The sequence below is a fragment of the Liolophura sinensis genome, chromosome 1 (assembly GCF_032854445.1).
Source record: "Liolophura sinensis isolate JHLJ2023 chromosome 1, CUHK_Ljap_v2, whole genome shotgun sequence".
Classification (NCBI taxonomy): Eukaryota; Metazoa; Mollusca; class Polyplacophora; order Chitonida; family Chitonidae; genus Liolophura; species Liolophura sinensis.
Window position 1 is genome coordinate 85,660,707 of NC_088295.1, and position 22,770 is coordinate 85,683,476.

A 22,770-nucleotide genomic window follows, 5' to 3' on the forward strand; every position below is an offset into this window, starting at 1 on the left:
CTCATGTAGATGTAAGAGGCAAGTTTAATACACAATTTACTCTCGTTGCATCAGTGCAACAAGTCGCTCATCTGTCTTTATGTCGGTTTGGGCGATTTTTGATTTCCTGCCATTTCACATTGTATAACGAGAGACTGCAGTGTAAGACAACGCGAAACAGTCAGCAGTGGACATTTTGCGGAATTTCTTAGCTATTGAGGATTTGTGCTTGTTTCACAGCGATGCAAGAGGTATTGTAATGCCTTAATATAGGCATCCACTTCTAGACAGGGTTATGTTTTAGAAATGTAAAGCGTTATGGATCAGATTTGTATGTCTATGGTCCAATAGCCAGAAGCAATGCTGCACAGCAACAGTTTAGATTGCCCCATAATACATACACCTAGGTACAAAGTCAAAAAGGGAAACAAAACTTTTTAGTACAGTTTTCTGCAGCCTGCCAGTGCCATCGAACCCTTTCAATGGAACGCCTTTCACCGTACAGGAGGCTTTCTAGTCACTTTTGACGTTGATTGAATTCGTCACACAACACGCAGGATCTAACAAATGCTATAAGGCGAGATACGTACACGCCATGTGCAGGACCCTTGTGAAGATGATCAAAAAGCTTGAAGTTCAACCCGATCGTGAAACTGAAAATATCCACACCGATCCTCGATGATCCGTCCTAATCAGCCTTTCTACAGAGATGAAAAGGCTTGAGATCCAATAGGATTGTATATCAAAGAGATGGAAAGCCAGGTAAAACATGATCGTAAACAGATGATCAAGTTTGAGGTCTGTACCAAAACCTAGAACTGACTGGTTCATGTAACGCACGAAAACCGTTGTGAACAGATCATTATGGATTTGCTGTGACACTTCAAAACATTGTAAGTGTAATCAGTCAATTTTTTAAACTGTTATATTCTTCAAACCTAACTAGTTTCCGCGCTGCTTGACCTCTTGTGTGTTGTTCTTCATATTGTTCGTCCGTTAGAGGAGTGAAGGTGGACAGCCTGGATGACGTGCTCTTAACACTCCCAGGATGATTTAAAGCCACCAGTCCGTGTGCCTAGGATAAAAAAAAAAACTGCTGTGAACCAATCATTTGCCAGCCAAAAACCCCTGCAAAAGAACACCAGAATTGAATGTATGATAAATACCAGCCTGTGTAACACCGTGCATGTGCTTAGTGCCTGTTCCGTTTGGCAAACCCTACATAGCGTATGTACAACTCGATACACTCAGTGTTAAAGTGTAAAGTCAGCTCATTCTGATCCAGTATCATGTTTTCAGCTCTTTGACTCAAAATTTCAGTTTGTGGAAACACTGAATGAATGATTATGCCTTAACGCCCCATCGGCAATATTTCAATCATTAAAATTCAATATTTCTTTCAGTGAAGGATGCATACATGTTAACTCGGTCGCAGTTTCTAAATATACATGATAGACATACATTCTCTTTATCTTACGTATGCCTAACATGATTCTAACCAACACTTGAAACAATTTTATTGGTGAGTGAGAATTAAATAATTCCTCGCGATGACACCAATAGTGAAGCTAAGCCTAAGTAAGCCTACGTACGTCGTCCGTAAGCGCTGGCAGTTATGTAAAGCAAGCGTAGAGAGCGGCACATGCGCTGTAAGGAGTATGTCACATTCATTTGGTCGTATTTTCCATTTCTCTACCCCAGTCCATGGGAGACAACTCTTCCTTGACATTCTGGAGCGGATGATGAGTTAAAATCAAATATTGACGTGATCTCAACTCACTGATGACGACTGCAGAAGGTGACCATTAAACTTCTGCAAAAATTCACTGTCGTGTTAATTCACTGATGATCAAATGATTCAAGGGATTCAATATTCAATATTCAATACTCGTTATAGCAGGACGAGTCCATGCTGCCTAAGTGCTGCCTCCACCGAAGAACCGGTATCAAGCCTTATCACCAGACATCACACCTCGACCAAGTAACATTTTACGGACACCAGCCCTCTCAGTACAGGCTGAGGGTCAAGAGAAGCAGCACAAACCATTAGGTCACCAAAATTCAACTAGATAAGTGATGAACGCGCTCCTGTTTTTACTGGTGAGTTACATCATTGTTTATGGTCTCGGTTTAAAGGAAGTGTGAATATGTAACTGTTGACATGTACCAATTCCTGAATATGGATCCGTTCCTGATACCACTGTTAACTCCTTCCATAAATAATTCAAACCAAAAGTCAAATATGCTTCTCAAAGACTCTGGTTGAGACTTGTCACCATGTCACCATGGTAACACAGTAGGAGAATCATGGCATGCTGACAAGAAGTGTTTTGAGCCAGCAGTTGCTTTGTCCATGTGACCAATGAGACACAAAACACAATCAGTTTTACACTACAAGTGACTTTAGTCCAACAAGTGCCCTGTTCAGAACAGTACATCGGTCACTCTCCTCGCCTGTTTCAGCTTCCCTTCCCCTGGTACATGTAAGACAAAACCAAGTCAACACAGTGATTACATAGCTGGACAATATTTATTACATATTTTATGTTTTGAAAACAAATGGCCCTCAAGAGAGGCGAGTTGAGAGATGAGCATAGCTATGTACAGCCTAGCCGCCTTAACAAATATTTGGTAATTGGAGCCCCCTTTCAACTGACTCCAGGGGGGGCAACCATGGTGTAAATCTCCCATACCACGTTGGCCCCTTACCCCAGGGCTCTGTAACCAATAGTAACAGAACCCTACACATCACAGGAAAGTTAATAAATTAATACAACAAGTTTTGTGAACATTTTATAATTATACAAGCACCACTCACAATTCACGCACTCCTGACATCAAAGGGGAGGTCATTCCACTCAAATTAGGTAATCCAACAATCATAGACAAAGCAAGAGCCCTGTCTCATTAACACACACCTTGAAGTTTTAAATGTCGACCAGTAATCCTGTACAAGCGGTTACTGTCAAATGCTAGGAGCCTCTGGTGTGAACTGAGGTATACCTGAGGTTACATGCAACTCTAATACATGCTCAACTTTTGATTTTTTTTTTTTTGAAGAACATGTTATGCATATCAAAGTTGACAGATGTTAAATTGTTACGGTACTCAAAAGAAATCATCAATATAAATACAGAAATGATCTACCTTAAAGTTAATGGGTTATTCTTCACTAACACACTGGTATTCAGAACACCCAGTACTAATAAACACTGGAAAACATCCTTATCTGGAAAGTGTTAAATTCCTAGTTGGCACTTTTTATTCACATTTAATTACTTTAAATGTATAAATGTTTCCATTAGCACTCAACCATTAAACTTCTGGGCAAGAAGTTTGTCCGCTTTAAACATCCATCAGAGCAATGTCCCTTTATAGTTACAAATAATTCACATATTTTCAATTTACAGAAAACAAACATCCATATGGGACTAGAACAGCATACATTTTGTTATTTTGAAACATAAGATGAAAACGACATGAATGTTCACATATTATGTATACTAGGATTTTAAAAACTTGTAAATATATGATGTGAGAGTTACATATAAAACAATGTTATGTAAAGGTATAAAAATTAGCTGGCATGAACAAGCAGAAAACGCACACTACATCCCAACACATGCCGCTAGGCAGGAGAGGCAATACTTGTAACAATCTCAACACTGGTCAAATGCATGTAACATGTGGTATGCATTCCCGAGCATTCTGATATTCACAAGATGAAAAATAAACATTAAAAACGTCACAGAGTAAACAGATGCCGATGAAGGGAAAGAAGGGGAGGCGAGAGGTGGGGGTAAAATGAGGAAAAGTTATGAGCATGAGGATTGTAGCCTTGGTTGACTCAAGAGAAGGATGTGGTGGTGTGTTGGGTGATATGCATCGTCAAGGAGAGCTGATTAAAATAGATTTCACTGACCATGCAGTGAATTCAGAATCAGCTTACAGCCACAGATGCTTCAATCTTCAATATGCCTAGCACTAAAATTGGTGGACTGCACAAAAAAGCTGCATGTTCCCTGTATTTACCCTCTTTATCCGTTAACCTTAGACCTTGGATACCTTGTGTATACGTCAACCAGCTGATGGAATTTCTCAACATTCCTGGACAACAAAAAACAAAAACACAACAGGCCAACAGGCTCAATGAAAGACACCTGTAGCGGATTATCACCCACTGGCAATAGGGTGCATCAGCTATGTATAAAGAGAATTAAATCATGTATGTCATGAAACAGCAGTGCGATCTACCAAATTTAACGACAATACCAGAGATTTCAAGAACAATACAAGTGATCAGTAATAACACAGCTGGTACTGTTGTTCAAATAGACAAAAGCCACTGTTGTTACATGAGTTACAATGCTTGCTTGCATCTGCTGAGGGCTGGTGAGCCCTATCTAACTGCTATTGGTTGGAATGAACTGTTCAAAAGTGCCATAGACGCAGCCCATGATATGAAAGTATACAACTACTGAAGTGTAAGAAAATGCAATGCCCATTAGAGTTTACTAACTTAAATATAAACCATAATTAACACTCAACAAAATAAAGCTATAGGTTTCCAATTTAAATGTGGACACAAGGATTTTGTTTGTGATGGTCCAATAGTTTGTCCTGTAATTTACTTCACTACAGAGGCTTGGCTAATCTTAACTGTCTCTTAATACACTTCTTGCTACACAGTACATAAAACCCTTTATATCAGCTGAAATTCTCCGACAATCTCAACAAAGAGTAACAAAACACAGCAACTACATGTGCACTTACCGGTGTAAACACTGATTAAAAGTTGGATAGGATTATTAATATTGCCTTTTCTGACTTCACAATCCACAATACCACTTTCTCAAACTCGGTATGTCTTAAAACAACTCATTATGACATCCAAATTGCATAAAGAAAACACCAGATTAAAAAGATTCATGTATATATGGACATGTACAGTAACATGTATGTATACAGTACTGTATCATTGCTAGATCCACACCTACACTGTAGCAGGTGCTTGAAATTGTTATTCTAGAGTTTCATATAAGCACATGAAAGTGGCCAGATTAAAATACCTTTGTACACATATTGTAGAGGTACCCTGAAGGTAACCATCAGAGAAGATATCTGTTTTTAAATACATCAGGGTGCCATCAGAAAGTCAAGCTTGTGCTAATTCATACAACAGAAAGAAAAGTAGAAATCCCACTCAATTAGATAAACTTGTATTCATGTCTGAGCCAATCAAATGCAGGATCTTTGGATTTAATTTTCAAACTATTACAGGGCTCACTTGTTTCGGAAAACAATATGGCCGTGTGAAATGTTAAAGTTGATGTCTTAACAAAAGTTTTAGGGTGGACACTATTTTAGGGTGACCATCACTGATCACAGCTTTTACTCTGGGCTGCTATCCTACTCCTCTTCTTCACCAGATCTATCATCATCTTCAACAAAATCTATATGCACATGACTTTTCAGGCTATTGCTTTCAAAACTAAGCAGTGAACTATGGAGTAAGATTGTTAACACATGACTTTTCAACTAAACCGTAATACAACTGCCACACATGCAACACATACATACACAACAAAACAAGTCGTAGTGATCACCATTTCTGTTTGTACGAGTATTGCAAAAAACAATTATACAACTACTAGCTTTATACTGTGTACATACAGGTAAGAACTTGAAAGTTGTGCTTATTGCATACCTTATTTTGACCTACCTGTACATGCACATTACGTGAAGCACTCAGATTCCTTCGATAAATCTAACTAAAGTAAAGAATGTGGAAGAGCCTTGTGTAACCACCCTACTACAGTCCATTGTAAATGCACTTGCTGATGGGATCATTATAGCTTAGGAGACCACTGTCAGGTCATGCAAGCAATGTGATGGAAAAAAATTGTTTTAAGTGTTTTACACTGTACTCCAGAATATACATGTATCAATCATACAACCACCAGCAGCAATATGGTAGGAAGGAAACCCACAACCACCTACAGGTTGCTAGAAGACCACCAGCAGCAATATGGTAGGAAGGAAACCCACAACCATCTACAGGTTGCTAGCAGACCACCAGCAGCATTATGGTAGGAAGGAAACCCACAACCATCTACAGGTTGCTAGCAGACCACCAGAAGCATTATGGTAGGAAGGAAACCCACAACCATCTACAGGTTGCTAGCAGACCACCAGCAGCATTATGGTAGGAAGGAAACCCACCACCATATACAGGTTGCTAGCAGACCACCAGCAGCATTATGGTAGGAAGGAAACCCACAACCATCTACAGGTTGCTAGCAGACCTTCCCACCTACATGTACAATCACAGAGGAAGTCAGCAAGGGCTTGACTTCAACTCACAGTGATTGTGCTGGTGTTGGGGGGGGGGGGAATAAAACTTTAAATACTACAAACATGTAACAGACAGTATTCTGACCTTCAACAAACTTCAAACGGATATTTTCCTTCATCCATAGATGTTCAAGTGACAGGTGAAGTGGCATTATTTGTAGGGAAATTTCTGTCATGAAAGTTTGAGAAAGTTGACCATACTGAAACATCACACTACTAACTCTAAAGGAATTAAGTAGGACCTGCAGATAATAGGAAATGAAGATACTTCTACTAGGCCAGATGTACAGGTAGAATCAACATGATAGCTCACATTCACATCTACATGTGGGTCTGAAATAACACCAGTGTTCACAAAATATTGCAGCCCTTCATATCCTTCATGAAATGTTCACTGACATGGTCTATGGAATGCGAATGGGTTTAGAGTGTTTAAAATGAGTGAGGTGAAGTACTGAGGGATAGGAGAGGGTAACATTTATAAGCTGATGGCGACAGAAACACTGTCAGCAAGCTGCACACAGGAGTATTTCTTACCACAACATCTGAGAAGTCTTAAATATGAAGCAAGTACTAGAGTGCAAGTTTTCTCAAAAAAAAAAAAATAAATAAAAAATAAAAAAAACTTCCAGACATTTCAAAAACAGTGGGTTACCAGTTAAAGCTATAACCACAAAACAAACAATTATTTTCTTTGGTCAATAAACATCAAGGTACAAAGCCTCTAAACAAATGATACTGCTGTTTATCTCACTGTCGGCAATCATCAACAAAACAAGCATACATGTATATTACACACATTATTGATTGTTTTATAAATATATTCCAGCTTTCAGAAGATCCTGTTGCACTTGACAGTCCTCAATCACTGCCTGTGAGCAAGTTTTAGGGAAATGTAGTTTGTTAAGTGAGTGGTGTGTTATTTCCCTTTGAATCTCAGAGATAGAGGGCACCACTGCCAAGCACCTGACAAAGCATCCTGGTTCAGAGCAGCACTGCACTCTCAGGATGGGGCGATGGACAACTAGAAGTATAACCAAAATTACACGTACATCTTACGACCTTAAAAGGATTCTAAGAGAGCCATACATTCAAATGTATGGAGGTAAGATATTAAAAGCTGTGATTAAAAAAACTTCTGTGGTAATTAGGCATGAGGGTCGGAACAATATGATTAAAAAATAAAAAGCAATACATTAACACATAGAATCTCTACTCAATTACTCACATACCCTTATGATTTACCACCACTGATAAAGTGTGCTGTGAGTCCCCTCTTTTGAAAATATACGCTGTACACTTCCTTAGAAATTGATATACTTTTATGTACACTTATATACAAAATCTGAACACAGACATATGAATAATGGCACATATCTTTCCCAGGCCAGCCGTTTATGTGGTTGCCACAGTCAGTGTATGTAGAGCCTACTGAATTAAAGCCCAAGGTACAAAGTGGCCCCATGGAGGGGTATACCCAACGCCACATGTACATTATGTATACGTGATCACCATATGCAGTGTACCCCCAGCTTGACGACCTAATCAATGGCAGCCTCAGGTGGCCTCCATCTCACGGTCCTAGAGGCATTATGTAGCGTTGTATCCGTCACATGTCATGTGGCAACACACGATCCTGACCCCCTACTGACTTCCACGTACACCAATCACACAGTGAGGGGCAAAAGTACTCATATACACAGTTTACATCACAACTGGATACCAGCTAGGAGCTCGGAGCAGAGTTTGCCATACTGGAGGGAGTCCCCCGATATTCTCCTGACCTGAAGCCCGTTCACAGGGCCGCCTTCCCGCACCTCCATTTCCATCTGAACAGCCGAGTTCTCAAGGCGGAACAAGTTCTGGGAATGCTGGTAGACAAGCTCAGAGCCCTTACCATCCAGGGCTCGCTTTACTTCAGAGAGAAGTTCGGGGACATTACGCGTGGAGGTCAAGTTGATGAAGGATGGGATCTTGTTAGAGTCAGCCAATGGCTGGATGTCTAGAGATGACGAAGGTGTGACTGAATGGGGGGACATGCTATATGCCCCAGGCCACATATAATTATTAATCTTATTTAAGGCTTCCTGAAGCTCTAACTCTGTCGTGCCACCAGACTGAGTATTTTGAGTGGGGCCATAACTCCCGCTCTGAAGCTTTCTGTGGAAGTCACTTGCAGAGACAGCCCGCACGGAGTGAGTTTGTTGGAGGGCTTCATTAGAATTGTTTAATATTTGCTGTCTGGGCTGGCTGACCTGATTAACACGATGTAACCGGTTAGACACGGTCGTGTTTAGCTGAATCCCAAACATCCCCAGGGGGGAGAGGCCTGCTTTGCTTAGGTACGGTCCATAAAAAGGCCCCTCAACGATGGGGTCGTCGTTGTTTCTCCGTGGAATGGGTCCAATGTTTGTAAGATTTGTGCCAATATAATGTGGAAATGTGTACAAGTGTGGGTAGTGCTGAGTGATCTGCTGAGGCACTGCGGGGGCAAACTGAGAATCACTGGAATGCTGGAATGTAACGTGGGTCCCTGCCGAAGTGGAAGTGGTCGGATTGGGGGTGGAGGACTTGGGCGGGTCAGACTGCGGCACCACCGACATCTCAGGCTCAGTCTCCGTGTCTGATGTTGACACATCTGTCACGTGACCCTGTGTGTCGGTGATACTGATCTGCGGGTTTCGCGCAAACTGCCGCTGTCTCTGTTCCTGCTCATCCTGGGACAGCGTTGTCGTCGTTTTCCTCACAGGCCCGTCATCGTCCTGTTCCTCCATACTACTGTCCAACATGTCCGCAGCATCCTCACGAATCATGTGCAGGTTCTGGAAGTTGGGCGGGGAGCTGCTGCGCTGGTGCTGCTGTGAAAGGTTCTGTAGCATCTGGGAGAAGCTCTGGGTGGGCGAGTCTGCCCGTGGGTGGCTCAGCAGTGTGTTGAAGGCAGGGGTGGGGGAGCTGGTGTACGTGGGAGGTGTAGAGGTCTGTAGCTGCTGTAGATGTAGCCTCTGCAGGTGGTGATGAAGGCTGCCCGAATGTGTATCACTGTTAACTGGGGGTGGGGCAGACGTTGGCTGAGGCGAGTAGCCTGGGGAGGAGGGCAGGGGTGGGGAGGGAATCGGAGACCGTGACAGGGGCTGAAATACACAGACAAAAACTTACATCACAACAAATTCTTAAAATATTTTTCAGTAATTTGTTAAAATTTTGTGACTTAAAGAATGGTATGATTTTAAAAAATCACAGAAAGTGTTTTTTCTTAAAATGAAAATTCTAGAGCTTGTAATAACAGCCTACACCTACTTCCTGAATCAGGCACCAAATCTCCAACAACATGTTACCTGTGTACACCACCTAGACAATGTGCCATTTTACCAATTAGTTTTAATTACTTCAAAACTTCACAAAAATCTACTTTTTTATGACATTTAAACATCAAAAATATCTATGACTTCATATTACAGCAAGACTTACCATGTATCTTAATTATTCAGACCTGTGCATATGATAGGTATATGCAAATTAACCACTGGTGTAAAGGTAGTGTATTCAAAAAAACTTACTTGATATGACTGTTGGAATCTATGATACACATGTTGTTGTTGAAGCTCTGCCTGTTTATCTGCATCTCGCCCACACACTTTTTTCTGGGAGAGGAAGAAGAAAAAGACGTCAAAAAATATTTCAGCAAAAACATGCCAGCAAATCTATCCTAAAATGCAATCATTATGTCCAAACATGCATTTTTCAAGCTTATTATACCTTTTATATCACAATATCAATGATATGGCTGGATCAATTAAGAGGCCATACTTCCTGTTTTAAATATACACAGCTGCTATTCAAACAATATTACATAAATTTTACAACCAGAAGATTTTTTTCAGCCTCACCTACATGCAGCAATCCGTATTTTGATGAACAATTTTATCGTTAAAGGGTAAAGCCAGCCAAAAGTTGTAAAGTCTGCAAGTCATTAACCGACAACAATTGACAAACAGCTGCACATCAATCTCTCCCAATATGATCAGACTGTATAAAGGGAGATAACCAACCTGAAGTTCCTGGCACTCTTGTTGTAGCTGTTTAAGGCTGTTCTGTCGTGTGGGCGACTGCTGTAAGCTGACTGTCTGATTGTAAAGCTTCTCTAAATGTGCCTGGTATTTGTGGATGCTGGTAAGCCCATCACTGGCTCTTCTCACAGGAGAATACCGCTCACTTGGTAAATGCAACGAATGAGAGTCTTTAAAACTATCCCGAGCTGAATAAAAATAAATAAAAGATTTTATATATTTATTTATTTGATTGGTGTTTTACGCCATACTCAAGAATATATCACTTATATGACAGCAGCCGACATTATGATGGTAGGACACGGCTCATTATAATGACTGATCAGTATGGATTGGTATCAAATTAATTAAACACAATTTAGAATTGGCAAACATAAGAAATCATTTTATCCCAATTTTGTCATTGGGGTAAATGTAGACAAGTTACATACATAACGTATATAATTAGTGTTCTAAATGAAATCAAGGGGTCTAATATTTGAAGTTTTTCTATGGTTGACTGGTGTGAGAAGGATGCAAAATACATACCTCTATCTGCTGACCCAGTTATCAAAGAACGCCGTGATCTGATTGGCTGCAGTGACAACTTTCTTTGTAACTCTTCTGGTATTTCATTCATTGGATTGGCTAATGCTAATGTATGACGTTTCCCATGACCTCTGTTTAATAAGTACCTAAAAAAATGAAATATTGACACGGTGGGTGAAAATAAAGAAATATTGAATCTTTCTTCACCTTTAAAAATAAAGCAATATGAAATCATACGCTACGATTACTGCACATTGCACACATTTTGGTTCAGTGGTGTCTTACACCTTGCTGAAGAATACATTGCGTGTGCCAAGAATTTAGCTAAACCAACATGAAGACTTGCATCCCATACACAACAGCCAGCCAGCCAGATTACTGAGCTTTCCAATTGACAGCATGTCTTTTAGCTGAAATGTATAGTATAACTGTGCCAAACAAGTACAAGGGCTTTCTCTAACTGTACTGACAGATAGTCAAATCCTAAATCCAATGAATACACTGTTGATTTTAGTTTTGTAATGGCAAGCTTTTTACAGCAGAACTAAACTAATAACAAATACACAGAAAGAAAAGTTGAGTCTCGTGAGTGAAAAGAAAAAACATCTACAATAATATTTACAGTACAAAAGAAATGTCATCGAAATTTTTTCCCTTAAATTCATTGTCAGTCAAGGCACTTGCTGGCCCACTTGTCTAATGCGTTCTCACCACAGTTAACTGGTCTATAACCAATGAAGTTGCAGGCTGGATACAGCTAGTTTTGCATTGTCTTGAAGTGAGGATGTTATCATGTACCTGATGAAGTACAGTGGTTTGCTCTGAACACTCTGGATTCTCCCTTCATAAATCTTATCACATCAAACAAATGAGAAGTCTTGAGCGTGCAGGTGCAATTCAGTGCAGGTTGAGTGAGACAAAGCTGTACAAATACCTTACCTGGCCACAGCCTCGGAGTCTGGTTCCTGGTCTGATCCATCCTCAGCCTCCTCCACTGTGATTGATCTCTGTAATGGTTGGGAAGGAAGAGGTAATCCTGATGGAGACAAAGGGCCCTGCATGCAACAACAACACCACCACCAGTCAGAATAAATCACACCAACTAAACAACTACAGGCAGTACCAGTAGGCTAATTTGTTCCACTACAGTAATAACAGAGTAGAAAACAGAATAGAAGTAGTGGAATTCAGGTGGTTTATCAGGAGCAATACAAGTATATGTACATGTAACTAACAAAGGACTAAACTGACCACAGTTAACGCATCGTTCGAAAGAAAAATATTCGAAAGATATTGAAAAATATCCACAACAATATGAAAGAAAATAACTATGCTTTTAAAACTTTTCAATGCATACGTCAAGTTCAAATTAAATCTCCAGACCTTCATTAACTTTAAAATTGCAAATATTTCTGTATATTAAAGTCAGTTACACCTGTCTTGCATTATAACCACTTCATCACAACCCCGGCATGATTCAGTGTAACACGGTCACAAATGTGTCCCTAAAATCTTTCACTGAGTTGTTTTTTGCACACATCTGTATATACTTCAAAAGTTTCAGTGAAGACAACCTTCAGATTCTGTATCATTCAGCAGAGGTCTGGTTATCATATAATTATTCATTAATAGCCATGGCACTATGCTAATTCTGCTTACAATTAATTTCTAACATTAAACTGTGTCATTCCCATATTTTCACAGACTATTAGTGGTCAAAGAGGTTCAATAATGCACTTAACTTATAACACTGTGTGCAGATTTGTCCCCCAACAACTACACTGTTATTTAAGGTATACAATCCTAAAGCTCTATGTACACCTTTAAGTCCACTTTGGGCAGTAGAGTTACTACAAGAAGGGAGGTAACTCTTACCCCTGAGATATCCTCCTGGCTTACTAGCTGATTTCCCATGCTGTACACATGGCGCTGGAAATGTTGAGTAAAAAGTTGAATGTTGGCTCCCCCATCTGATGCTCTCCTTCCCAGGTGTGCCTGAGCCCCGCTGGGTACCGGAGGCCGTAGTAAGTAGTTAGGGTCGTTGATATATAAACTAGGTGGGGTATCGCCCTGGTCTAGGGGCACATTCTGAGGCAGGTTTGTGTTGGGCACATACCCCAGAGGCATGAAGAGGTTAGGCTGAGGGAGGGCTATGATTGGCTGATGTTGGGCAAGCTTGACACGAGCATCCTCTGGAACTTCGTGCCGCGAGTCACCCACCCCAACCGTGTGTCGCCTCATGGCCAGGTAACGAGCTAAAGCTTCAGGTGAGGGCTCCTCGTTATCTGACTCCGACTGATAACCATCTTCAGGCTGCAAATCAAAACCAGTGGTTACATTACTTTACAGAGTAAAGTTTTCTTTAATAACTATAAAACCATGTGCATAATATCCCAGACATCAACCATCAGCTATCACATCTAGAGAATTTTCACTGTTACAAAACTGAAATGAACAATAATAAAAAAAAACTGTGCTACAGTAAAGACATCTGAATGTGAGCGACTGTTAACTTGTATACTTTTGCCCTTTTTCTTAATGAAACTGAACAACTGTAGTTGTTGTAGTGGGAGTAATAGTTCTGGAGTTTTATCCCAATCCCTGAATATTTACCTGACTGTTTTCATTATAGAACTGTACATGTGGTATTCCAAGAGCAGGATTAAGCAAATGTTGTGAGTGACTGTCAGGTACACCAACTGGAATATTAGCCACACCCACATGGAGATCAGCCACACCCACTGTCACATCAGGAACACCTACAGGAACCTCCACATGTTCAACTGAAAACAATAAATACACAAGTATTTGAGATGTTCACCTGAGTGCAAAATGCAGGTTTACAAACAAGGAAAATTCTTTGCATGAAATATAAGCTAAATCAAAGCCCAATACCCAAAAAGTCAATTCTGCATGTTACAAATTTCAATACACTGCTTACTTCTAAGTGGTAAATTCAGGCAAGTTGGCTAATATTGTTAACTTCACAGTATTTCCACAGAGTAATCTCTCTTGACTTGAGGCCAGTGGTTCACTGGCCTACTCACCTACACCTGTGGTAATGCTAGAGCGCCGCTCCGTCCGTGTGAGCACCGGTAATGTAGGTGGAATGATAGAGCTAGGAGGGGTTTTACTGTTACCAGACTTCTGGTGCCGCCTTAATTTATCTTGTAAAAGATTATAGATGGCACTGTGATGATCATAGCAATGTTCCTTCACCGACTGAAACACAAAAAAGACACCATAGATTTATTTAGGAAAAGAATTTGTGCATTATGACATACGTTATTACCATAAAATTAAGCTGTCCATTTATCTCTCACCTGTTTTCAGGTAACTACTGTTCCTTTAACCCAATTTCAGGTAACTACTCTCCTGTTTGACATTCTCAGGTACATGTAACTACTGTCTCAATCACCTTTCTCAGATAACTATGACCCATTTTCACATAATTACTATGCCTCTCACCTGTTCTGTCCTCTCACGACTGATGCCCAGATTCTCCATGTGAAGAAGCACCCGTTCATTGAGATCTGTCATCGAGTCAAACTCTTCGACTCGGTTATACTCCTCGATAACCCTCTCAAACTCACTGTCAGACCCTTCCATCTTCATCCATTTGTGGCTGAGGATTTGGTCCACTGACAGCCTCCTTTCTGGCTCTACCACCAGCATGTGACGCACCAAGTCTTCACATTCTAACCACAAATGATACACAGTTTAGTATCAGATCTGCTATACAAATCACAACTTTGACTTAACACACAGCCACAGTGCTGACAAAATATACATGCCTGAAATACTGAATTACAATGAAGCTGTCTCTTCATGGATTGTTGATACCTCCTTGGATGATTCAGTGACTAACCATTATTCAGTTTCTCTTCGCCCTTTATATCACCATGATGCATCTAAAACTTCTTGGGACCTAGAAACCTGGCAGAAGAATTTTCTTATTTATCTATGTATTAGATTGGTGTTTTACCCCATACTCAAGAATATTTTACTTACGCTACGGCAGCAAGCATTATGGTGGGAGGAAACTGTGTAGAGCCCAGATGAAACCCATGACCATCTGCAAGTTGCTGATCCACATTCCCTATATATGAACCCAGATACAATTTACTAAATGTTTATAAAATCTGATTCTGTTGCCTTCACATCACCTGCTTATTGAAATGGCTTACCTGTTGACATGAAAAATGGAATTCTGAACTTTCCAGAGAGGACACGAGATCTGAGCGACTGTAATGTACTGCCATCAAAGGGAAGAGCACCGCAGACAAGAACATAGAGGACCACGCCCAGGCTCTGCAATACAACCAAACAGGACCCAGTTTGTTAACCACAAAGGGCACAGTTCGTTAATCACAGAGGGCACAGTTTGTTAACACAGTGCTATCAGCCTAGATATCATTGTGATAATTATTTACAATGGTGACCAGCTTATGTAACCTTTTGCAAAATTTGTAGGTTGCTCACATAAAAGCTGCAGTTAACTGCAATCATTGTCAGGGAATATATCAAATAGGCAGGATTTCACACCCTAATAAAATTAACTTTCTACACACTGAATTACCTCTTCAAGTGCAGCACAAGATGAATTGCTGTGTGTGTTCCTGAAAATCATTCACAAACTATATTTATTTATCTGATTGGTGTTTTACGCCGTACTCAAGTATATTTCACTTATATGACGGCGGACAGCATTATGGTTGGAGGAAAACGGGCAGAGCCTGGAGGAAACCCACAACCATCCGCAGGTTGCTGGCAGAGCTTCCCACGCAGAGCATAAGCTGGACTTGAACTCACAGAGACACCATTGGTGAGAGGCTCCCAGGCCATTATCCTGTGCTAGCGTGCTAACCATCTGAGCCACGGTGGCCCCTTCACAAACTATAACAGTAAGCTGTTCCTCTCGGGCTTGATACACAGTTGGTACAACAATGGGGCTAAGAGACCTGAAGTAATGAGTTCAAGTTTCTCTCAAGCAAGAGCTTATGCTGGTTTGGATTTTTCAGTGTAGAAAATCTGTCAAATGCTGCAGTATTTTGAACTCAGGATCTGTTCCTGGTTAAGTTGTCAGAAGGCAACAGTGCTCTTATCTGATAATCTACTTCACGCACTTATCCATGTAATGTGCCTATAAAGGAAACTAATATCCCCATGGGTAAGGTAGAGCAGTGAGTCAATAGCACAAACAGGAAATTAGAAGTTATGCCCCAGTCACAGATGGAGGGATGGAACAGCAATGGAGTTGGAAGTATATATGAGATGATTCACTCACTACTTGTACATTATCAAAGTTTATCATTCATCCTTATCTATGATTAATTTACACGTAATTATGTTTTGTGAATTTTAATGTGGTTTAAATCAAACTTTTGGTTTATCTGAGGCTATCTCACACCTCTGTCTTGACCTCGGGCGCCAATTTACTTTATTACCATTCAATTTTATCAACAGCCAAATCAAATTTAAGAAAAAAAAAACACTACACTTATTAAGGTTAATACATAGCAAACAAACAATGTGTGCACAACAAATTTGCTTCTATGCACAAAAAAAGAGACAATGAAACAAATGAGCACATTCATACCTGAAAACAGACATGGACTTTGAAGTCATTTGACAAGGCGAAGTGCCATAAAATGAATCAATTCTAATTTGGTTACAAAAATGGATCTTATGGAATTCGAAAGGAGACAAAAGCATAAATTTATGAAGCCAGGAAAGATTTCTGTATATAAGTATCAGCTGGTGCATAGCAACAGCACAAGATGGACAAACTTCAGACACAAGTGCCTTTATCCACTCAAGCTTTCACCTGATATTTACATTAAAGGATACATGAAAAGGGACTATAAAATAAAGATTATGTTTCCATGCCAAATGATAAAAATTATGCCTCGGAAATTTTATTTATACACCTGTTAATTAAACCACTATATTATGCATATTTTCCGTCAACAGTCAGATTTTTCCATAAATTACGTCATTGTTGATCTTGCTCGCGTGGAACATCCCCAAAGTGCCCCAAGCCGGATGAACCGTGTCGCTACAGTGTGGGCAAGGCGACCTGCCCTCTGCGCCCCTACACCAGCCCCAATTCGTTCTGTTCCTCACACCCCTATCCCCATTCGGCCAGAACTGATCGCTGGAGCCTTAAGAAAACTGTACGCTGAAGCCATCTTTTTGAAAAATTTGTTTGCACTGTTATGTGTTATTACTCATGCCACATTAAGAAATAAAACCTAAATGTTTCATGCATCCTTTAATTCTCCTCCTGAACAGAGAGAAGCCCATGGTGTATGAGGTAAGGACTTACCCACACATCTACCCTAGGGGCATCATATTCCTTGCCTTCAAACAGCTCTGGGGCAGCATATGGGGGACTGCCGCACCATGTCTTGAGGGCCTCACCGGGTGTGAAATAATTACTAAAACCAAAATCTGCAGGAAGAAGGACAATATTTTAAATACATGTAATTTTCTTCTAAGATATGTACATATACTTGTAATATAATAAAATGCAGGAATAATACATGTGCCTTTCAATTAAATACCTAGCTAAACATGGAAACACTGACTTGTTTGCTTGTGAAAGCTGATGTCACTTTTGGCAGGTAAACCCAGAAACTAAAAACAAGAATTGTATTCATACAAAATTTCTAATTTAGCCTTATTCTGAGAGTTGTATTCATCTGTGAAAGATGTTTTAAGGTTTGTTTAGAAGGCTGACTGATATCCTACTAGGAACATAGTAGTTTCAGAACCTAAAGCAATATTTTATTATACTTATTTGTTCTAAAACTGCATTTTTTCAAGCAAGTATTAGAGCTAATGCACTAAACAGTAAAGGAGAAGAAATACAGAAAAAAACTCCACCAATTGTGTTAAAAAAAGAAGACCACAACTAGATTATAAGGTTGAAATTTAGTGAAATTTAACATGTCTACTGTATCTACATGCCTATCATGTACATGTCTTGCTTCAAGAGAATTGTCACAGGAGGCACTGTGCACTGTAAAAAAAACACTGAGAGCCAAAAGGCTGTAACATAAACCACTTTATACTGCATGTCTACTCAACTGTACCCATGTTTCACATACTACTTAGTCAGATTTCTTTCCCTCAAGTCATTATACTTGATGACCCCTGTCTGCTTTATCTGGGTCAGGTGCATTTGTCAAGATAAACATATGCATAGTCAATGAGGATGTCAGGAGCTAACACCATTATTTCCTCTGCCTTCAGGTTTAATGTTACAACTGCAAAGCTTTTCTCACTGCAACAACTGCACAGCTTTTCTCAGTGCCACAACTGCCCAGATGTTCTCTGTTACAACCACCCAGCTGTTCTTTGTTTACACGTATTTAATTATTGACTTAACTGGTGTTTAACGACATGCCGAAGAATTGTGCATTTATTTAACAGCAGTCAGTTTTAAGGGATGAGGAAAACAGAATGTCCAGAGCACACCACTAGACTTCCCACCATTAACTGACAAAAATCCTGATTTCAAGTTACAGCTGGATTTGAACACACAATCTCAGTGGTCAAGAGCCTGATATTAATTGATCTTTCCATTCTCCACAACATGTATAAAGAGGGTGCATGGGTATAGAGACATAAAATGTGCTCTGTCATCCCTCCAACAGTACTTCTGCTGGTTCAGACATTGTGGAACTTTCATCACATACATGCAACTGTAGAGTGGCCTATGTAAGCTATTGGCAACAACTTAAGTAACTATTATGTCACAGTTATATAAATATGAGCAGTGCAAGGTTTCAACCTGCAATGCACAGAGTAATGAGGTAATTCCCAGTTTACAACCATTAAAGCGTGGCAGAGATAGGAATGAAGACAAATTAACTTCCTTACTAGTTGCTAGGAGGCTTTCTTATCTTTTAACATGAGGCTGAGTCACCTTGTCTCATACTTATACATGGTGCCTGGATAGTACAGGTGCACATGTCCTGAATAAGCTATCGTATTAACCCATACAGATCCTCCTCCAAAGTTTGAATCTTGTGAGCAGAAAGTGTGAACAGGTGTTTACACAAAAATGGTAATAACCATTAAAGCAGTCAACACCAAAAAGTAAATTTGACACAAAGTTTTTCTGTGGGTACATGTAGATGTATGAGTGCAGACTTTTGTTCACTTTAACAGACACTGACACTGTCCAGAATGGCTACACTTCTCTATTCAACAAGGGAGGCGGTGATCTTCTTACATTCCAATACCCAGGCTACATAAATATGAAAAATGCACAAGATATGATGTGTAGAGGTAGATTGGGATTACACTCGGCTGGAGACTTACCCGCTATTTTAATGTTGAGATTAGCATCTAAGAGCAGGTTTTCTGCCTTAAGGTCCCTGTGAACAACGCGGCGGCTGTGACAATAGGACACTGCTGCCACTATTTGTTTAAACTTCCTCCGTGCTTCTTTTTCATTCATACGCCCATGAGCTACTAAATGATCTGCAAAAAGATAAGAGCAAAGTGTGAATATGCAAGATGAATCATTTAACATGGTGTTTGTTGCTTCAAATACAAAATTACTGAAGTATCCAGCCACTAAAAATAGATTTCATCAAATTGTAATGTGTCTTGCTCAAACTAAATCATAAAGCATGTCAAACATAAAACCTGCAATGCTCCAAGTAAAGCTGTAAACTGTTATTAAGTTTTTGCACTTGGATTAATTCTGATGAACATAAATCAGGCGCATGTACAAGTACACAGTGTAGAAAAACTTAATACAAAAAAGCAAAGAAAAAAAAAACACAAAAAAAAACAACAAAAACGACTGTATCATTGTTTTTTCTGGTACAGATGAGAGCCATACCAGTTTAATGATAGCATCTACACATTTAGACTTTCCTTCATGAATGCCATTTATTGTAACACAAAGAACAATCAGGGTAGGACAACACCAACTGAGGAGAGCTTGTCCGACCATGTACATGTAAAATGTACATGTCCTATGCAGTCTGCCTATAAGGAAGGTATTAAAGCTGAAGTCCACCTTATAGCTTAGATCTCCTCCACATAACCTTAAGCTCTCTGTTATTAAGGTCAATCAGGACTGTATCTGGGTCACAACACTCAGCTTCAGGGACAAAAACACAGTAACAAATACCTTGTCCCACAACATGTTAATGTGATTTCCTAGTTTCACAAAGATTTACATGGTCCAGATGTGTCTTTGAAGGTAATGGTTCTACTGGACAACCATTCATACATACACATTACTGGATGTTTGCATTACAATTTAGCCCGTAAACAAGTACATGTATGTACATCAGAGCAAATAACATCAAGGGTCCTCGTCTTCAAGATTTGCAAATTACAGTCCCACCATCTGCACAGTGCTTGTATTTACAGGGATGAAAAAGAATGTGTTTACGAATCCGGTCTTTGCCAACATTGTATGTGTACATGTATTGTCACCCATCTTAATATACACAAACCCAGTTCTCAATAAGCAGGTTTACAGTTGTGTCTATTTACCCAAAGTAACACCTTTCCTCATACATAATCAAGGACAATACGATAGACAACAACAGCTATACATGTACCTGCTCTATAGCCTGCTACAACGTGTCAGTAACTGGGCTGTATTAATCATATTGCTCTCATTATTTGCACCTGTGAAATCTTATAATAAGAGTCCCTGTCTTTATTACCTGACCTACATTTTATCATTAGCTCCACCATAATCAAGTGTTCATGTACAGGTACTCTGTGTACTCCCTTCAGAGATGAGACAATATTTGTTTCTTTTTAATACAGCAAAAATTAGGAGTGGATATTAATGGATTTAAGTGTACATGTAGATCTTTATTTATTTATTTATTTGAAGATCCTTTTCTGACATTTGTTGCAATTATAACTGCAAACATGCACATGTATTGAATGGCTAGTGGTGTGTTACATTAGGCATAATGGTTACAAAAATGCTCCATTTCTGAGGGCTTATACTGTTACTAACTGTTTTAAATGACATGGGCTGTGCATGTAAATGCATGCTGAATAGTACCTTGTAAAAAGTACAAAGCTTTGGCAATGGAGCACAAATTTTCTTGTTATTGCAGTGTCTTCATTAATATTCATGTCTAACAAAAATGTAAACTGTCAAACACTCAATATGAAAAAGAAGACATCTCCCATCAAGAGGAGCCAATTGTTTGGGGAAAATTAGGGTGTAACACTTCCACACATATCAAAATAGCATCTACCTGACATTCTTACAGCAAATGATCCTTTTGCAATTTGACGGGCCAGGAAAGGAAATCGCCGTGCTTGTCAACAGAAACCTGCACGATAACAGCAATCTGTCATGGCTTACCGTCAATATTTATTTCTTTGATAGTTGTTTCATACCATACCTAAGAATTTCTCACATATGAAGACAATCAGGTTTAGAGTCATGGAAATTGAGTGCCAGGGTTAAACCAACAACCTTTGGAAAGTTACTGATGAACTGTCCCTAATATGATGTACAGACAGATGTATGCACAATGTACTGGTGGAAAACAAGTGGTCATATGCACAAGTATTGTTGGCCCACAAGCAATGAGAGGGATGGAATGTACAAATCCTCTGCTCAAGGCCGGTTTTGAACCTTCATCTTGTGTGACCTGACGATTGAAACGCAAAACACCTAACCACTATACAACGGTCATCTCCCAAAAGCTCAGATTCTTATAAAACAGTGGTTTACCATCAAAAGATAGTATGGTTGTTTTCAATGGTCAGCCTGAATTGTATTTATTGAGCTATCTCTATGGTTTTATGGTTTTATTCTACAGAGGGTAAGCAAGTAGGCTTTAATATGCAGGCAGAGAAATCTGAAACACTTCTAATCTTTGGAAATACAATAGACATTTACACCAACATATACAGTTTGCAATATCCCTGTTATGTCTCCTGGTCCCTTGAATCTTGACAGTATCAAGGTACTGGTACCAACATGCTTGCTACCAAATACATCAGAATAATGTTACCTTCTCACAAGTATATTTACCAGTATTGCTTAATCAGCAAATGTTGACAGACTCACACTGAAATAATCCATCCAGACATGCAGATCCACGTTTTGAAATTCAACTTTCAAAATTTCAGCACAATGCTTCACTCATCTCATCCATGATAACACACAAGAAGTTAAAGGTGTTTATAGGTCTGTAGAAAAGTCAAGGTGCAGCTGTTGAGCGAAAGCTAGCGTACAATATAATAGCACAAGGCTTCAACAAACATATGTGTCCACATACATGTAACATAATGTTTCTAACATTGTCAGCTAGAAGTGAAGCCTTCAGTTACATTTCTGGCAAACACTTAATCATGTGCATGCAAATCTTCATAACAACTGATTAATTTACATAAAATATATATGTGCATGTTAACATTTTGACTGCAGTAATCATGTCAAACTACAAAATGACTTGTTATTTCATGAAAACAATAAATGATACACAGATGCATTTATTCATTTATTTATTTATTTTATTGTTGTGAATGCCATACTCAAAAAACATGTATTTATGATTGCTACATAATAATTAGAGGAGGTGTACTGCATTGAATTCATAACTACAGAGTTAGAGATGTTTGGAAATGGGGATTTAAATTTTTCCTCTTTATTTTCCTTACTTTACCATGTTCATTTTCATATTAAGATCTCTTAAAGAAACTGAGACATCCACACTGGATAATCCTAGTTTATAATTGAGTTACCCTTGTTTCTTAAATGTCAACAGGACAATTCTAAATTGCATTTGATTTGTAGACATACAGAATATATACTTCTAAGATGTGCACTGTA

The 22,770-nt window shown here is 39.4% G+C and overlaps 1 protein-coding gene across 1 annotated transcript in view; it reads right to left on the reverse strand.

The window, feature by feature from the left end:
- Positions 1-6,769: 6,769 nt before the first annotated feature.
- Positions 6,770-22,770, reverse strand: part of LOC135461921 (serine/threonine-protein kinase SIK3-like) — a 46,583-nt gene continuing 30,582 nt past the window's right edge. Inside the window, exons 4-15 of the mRNA XM_064739207.1 lie at positions 19,260-19,421; positions 17,257-17,381; positions 15,116-15,239; positions 14,397-14,626; positions 13,976-14,150; positions 13,542-13,711; positions 12,804-13,241; positions 11,868-11,983; positions 10,929-11,074; positions 10,383-10,588; positions 9,891-9,974; positions 6,770-9,464 (exon numbers count right to left, since the gene is read on the reverse strand). Coding sequence (XP_064595277.1) covers positions 8,043-9,464; positions 9,891-9,974; positions 10,383-10,588; positions 10,929-11,074; positions 11,868-11,983; positions 12,804-13,241; positions 13,542-13,711; positions 13,976-14,150; positions 14,397-14,626; positions 15,116-15,239; positions 17,257-17,381; positions 19,260-19,421 — 3,398 coding nt within the window. The 3' untranslated portion in view covers positions 6,770-8,042. The remainder of the gene's footprint in view (positions 9,465-9,890; positions 9,975-10,382; positions 10,589-10,928; positions 11,075-11,867; positions 11,984-12,803; positions 13,242-13,541; positions 13,712-13,975; positions 14,151-14,396; positions 14,627-15,115; positions 15,240-17,256; positions 17,382-19,259; positions 19,422-22,770) is intronic.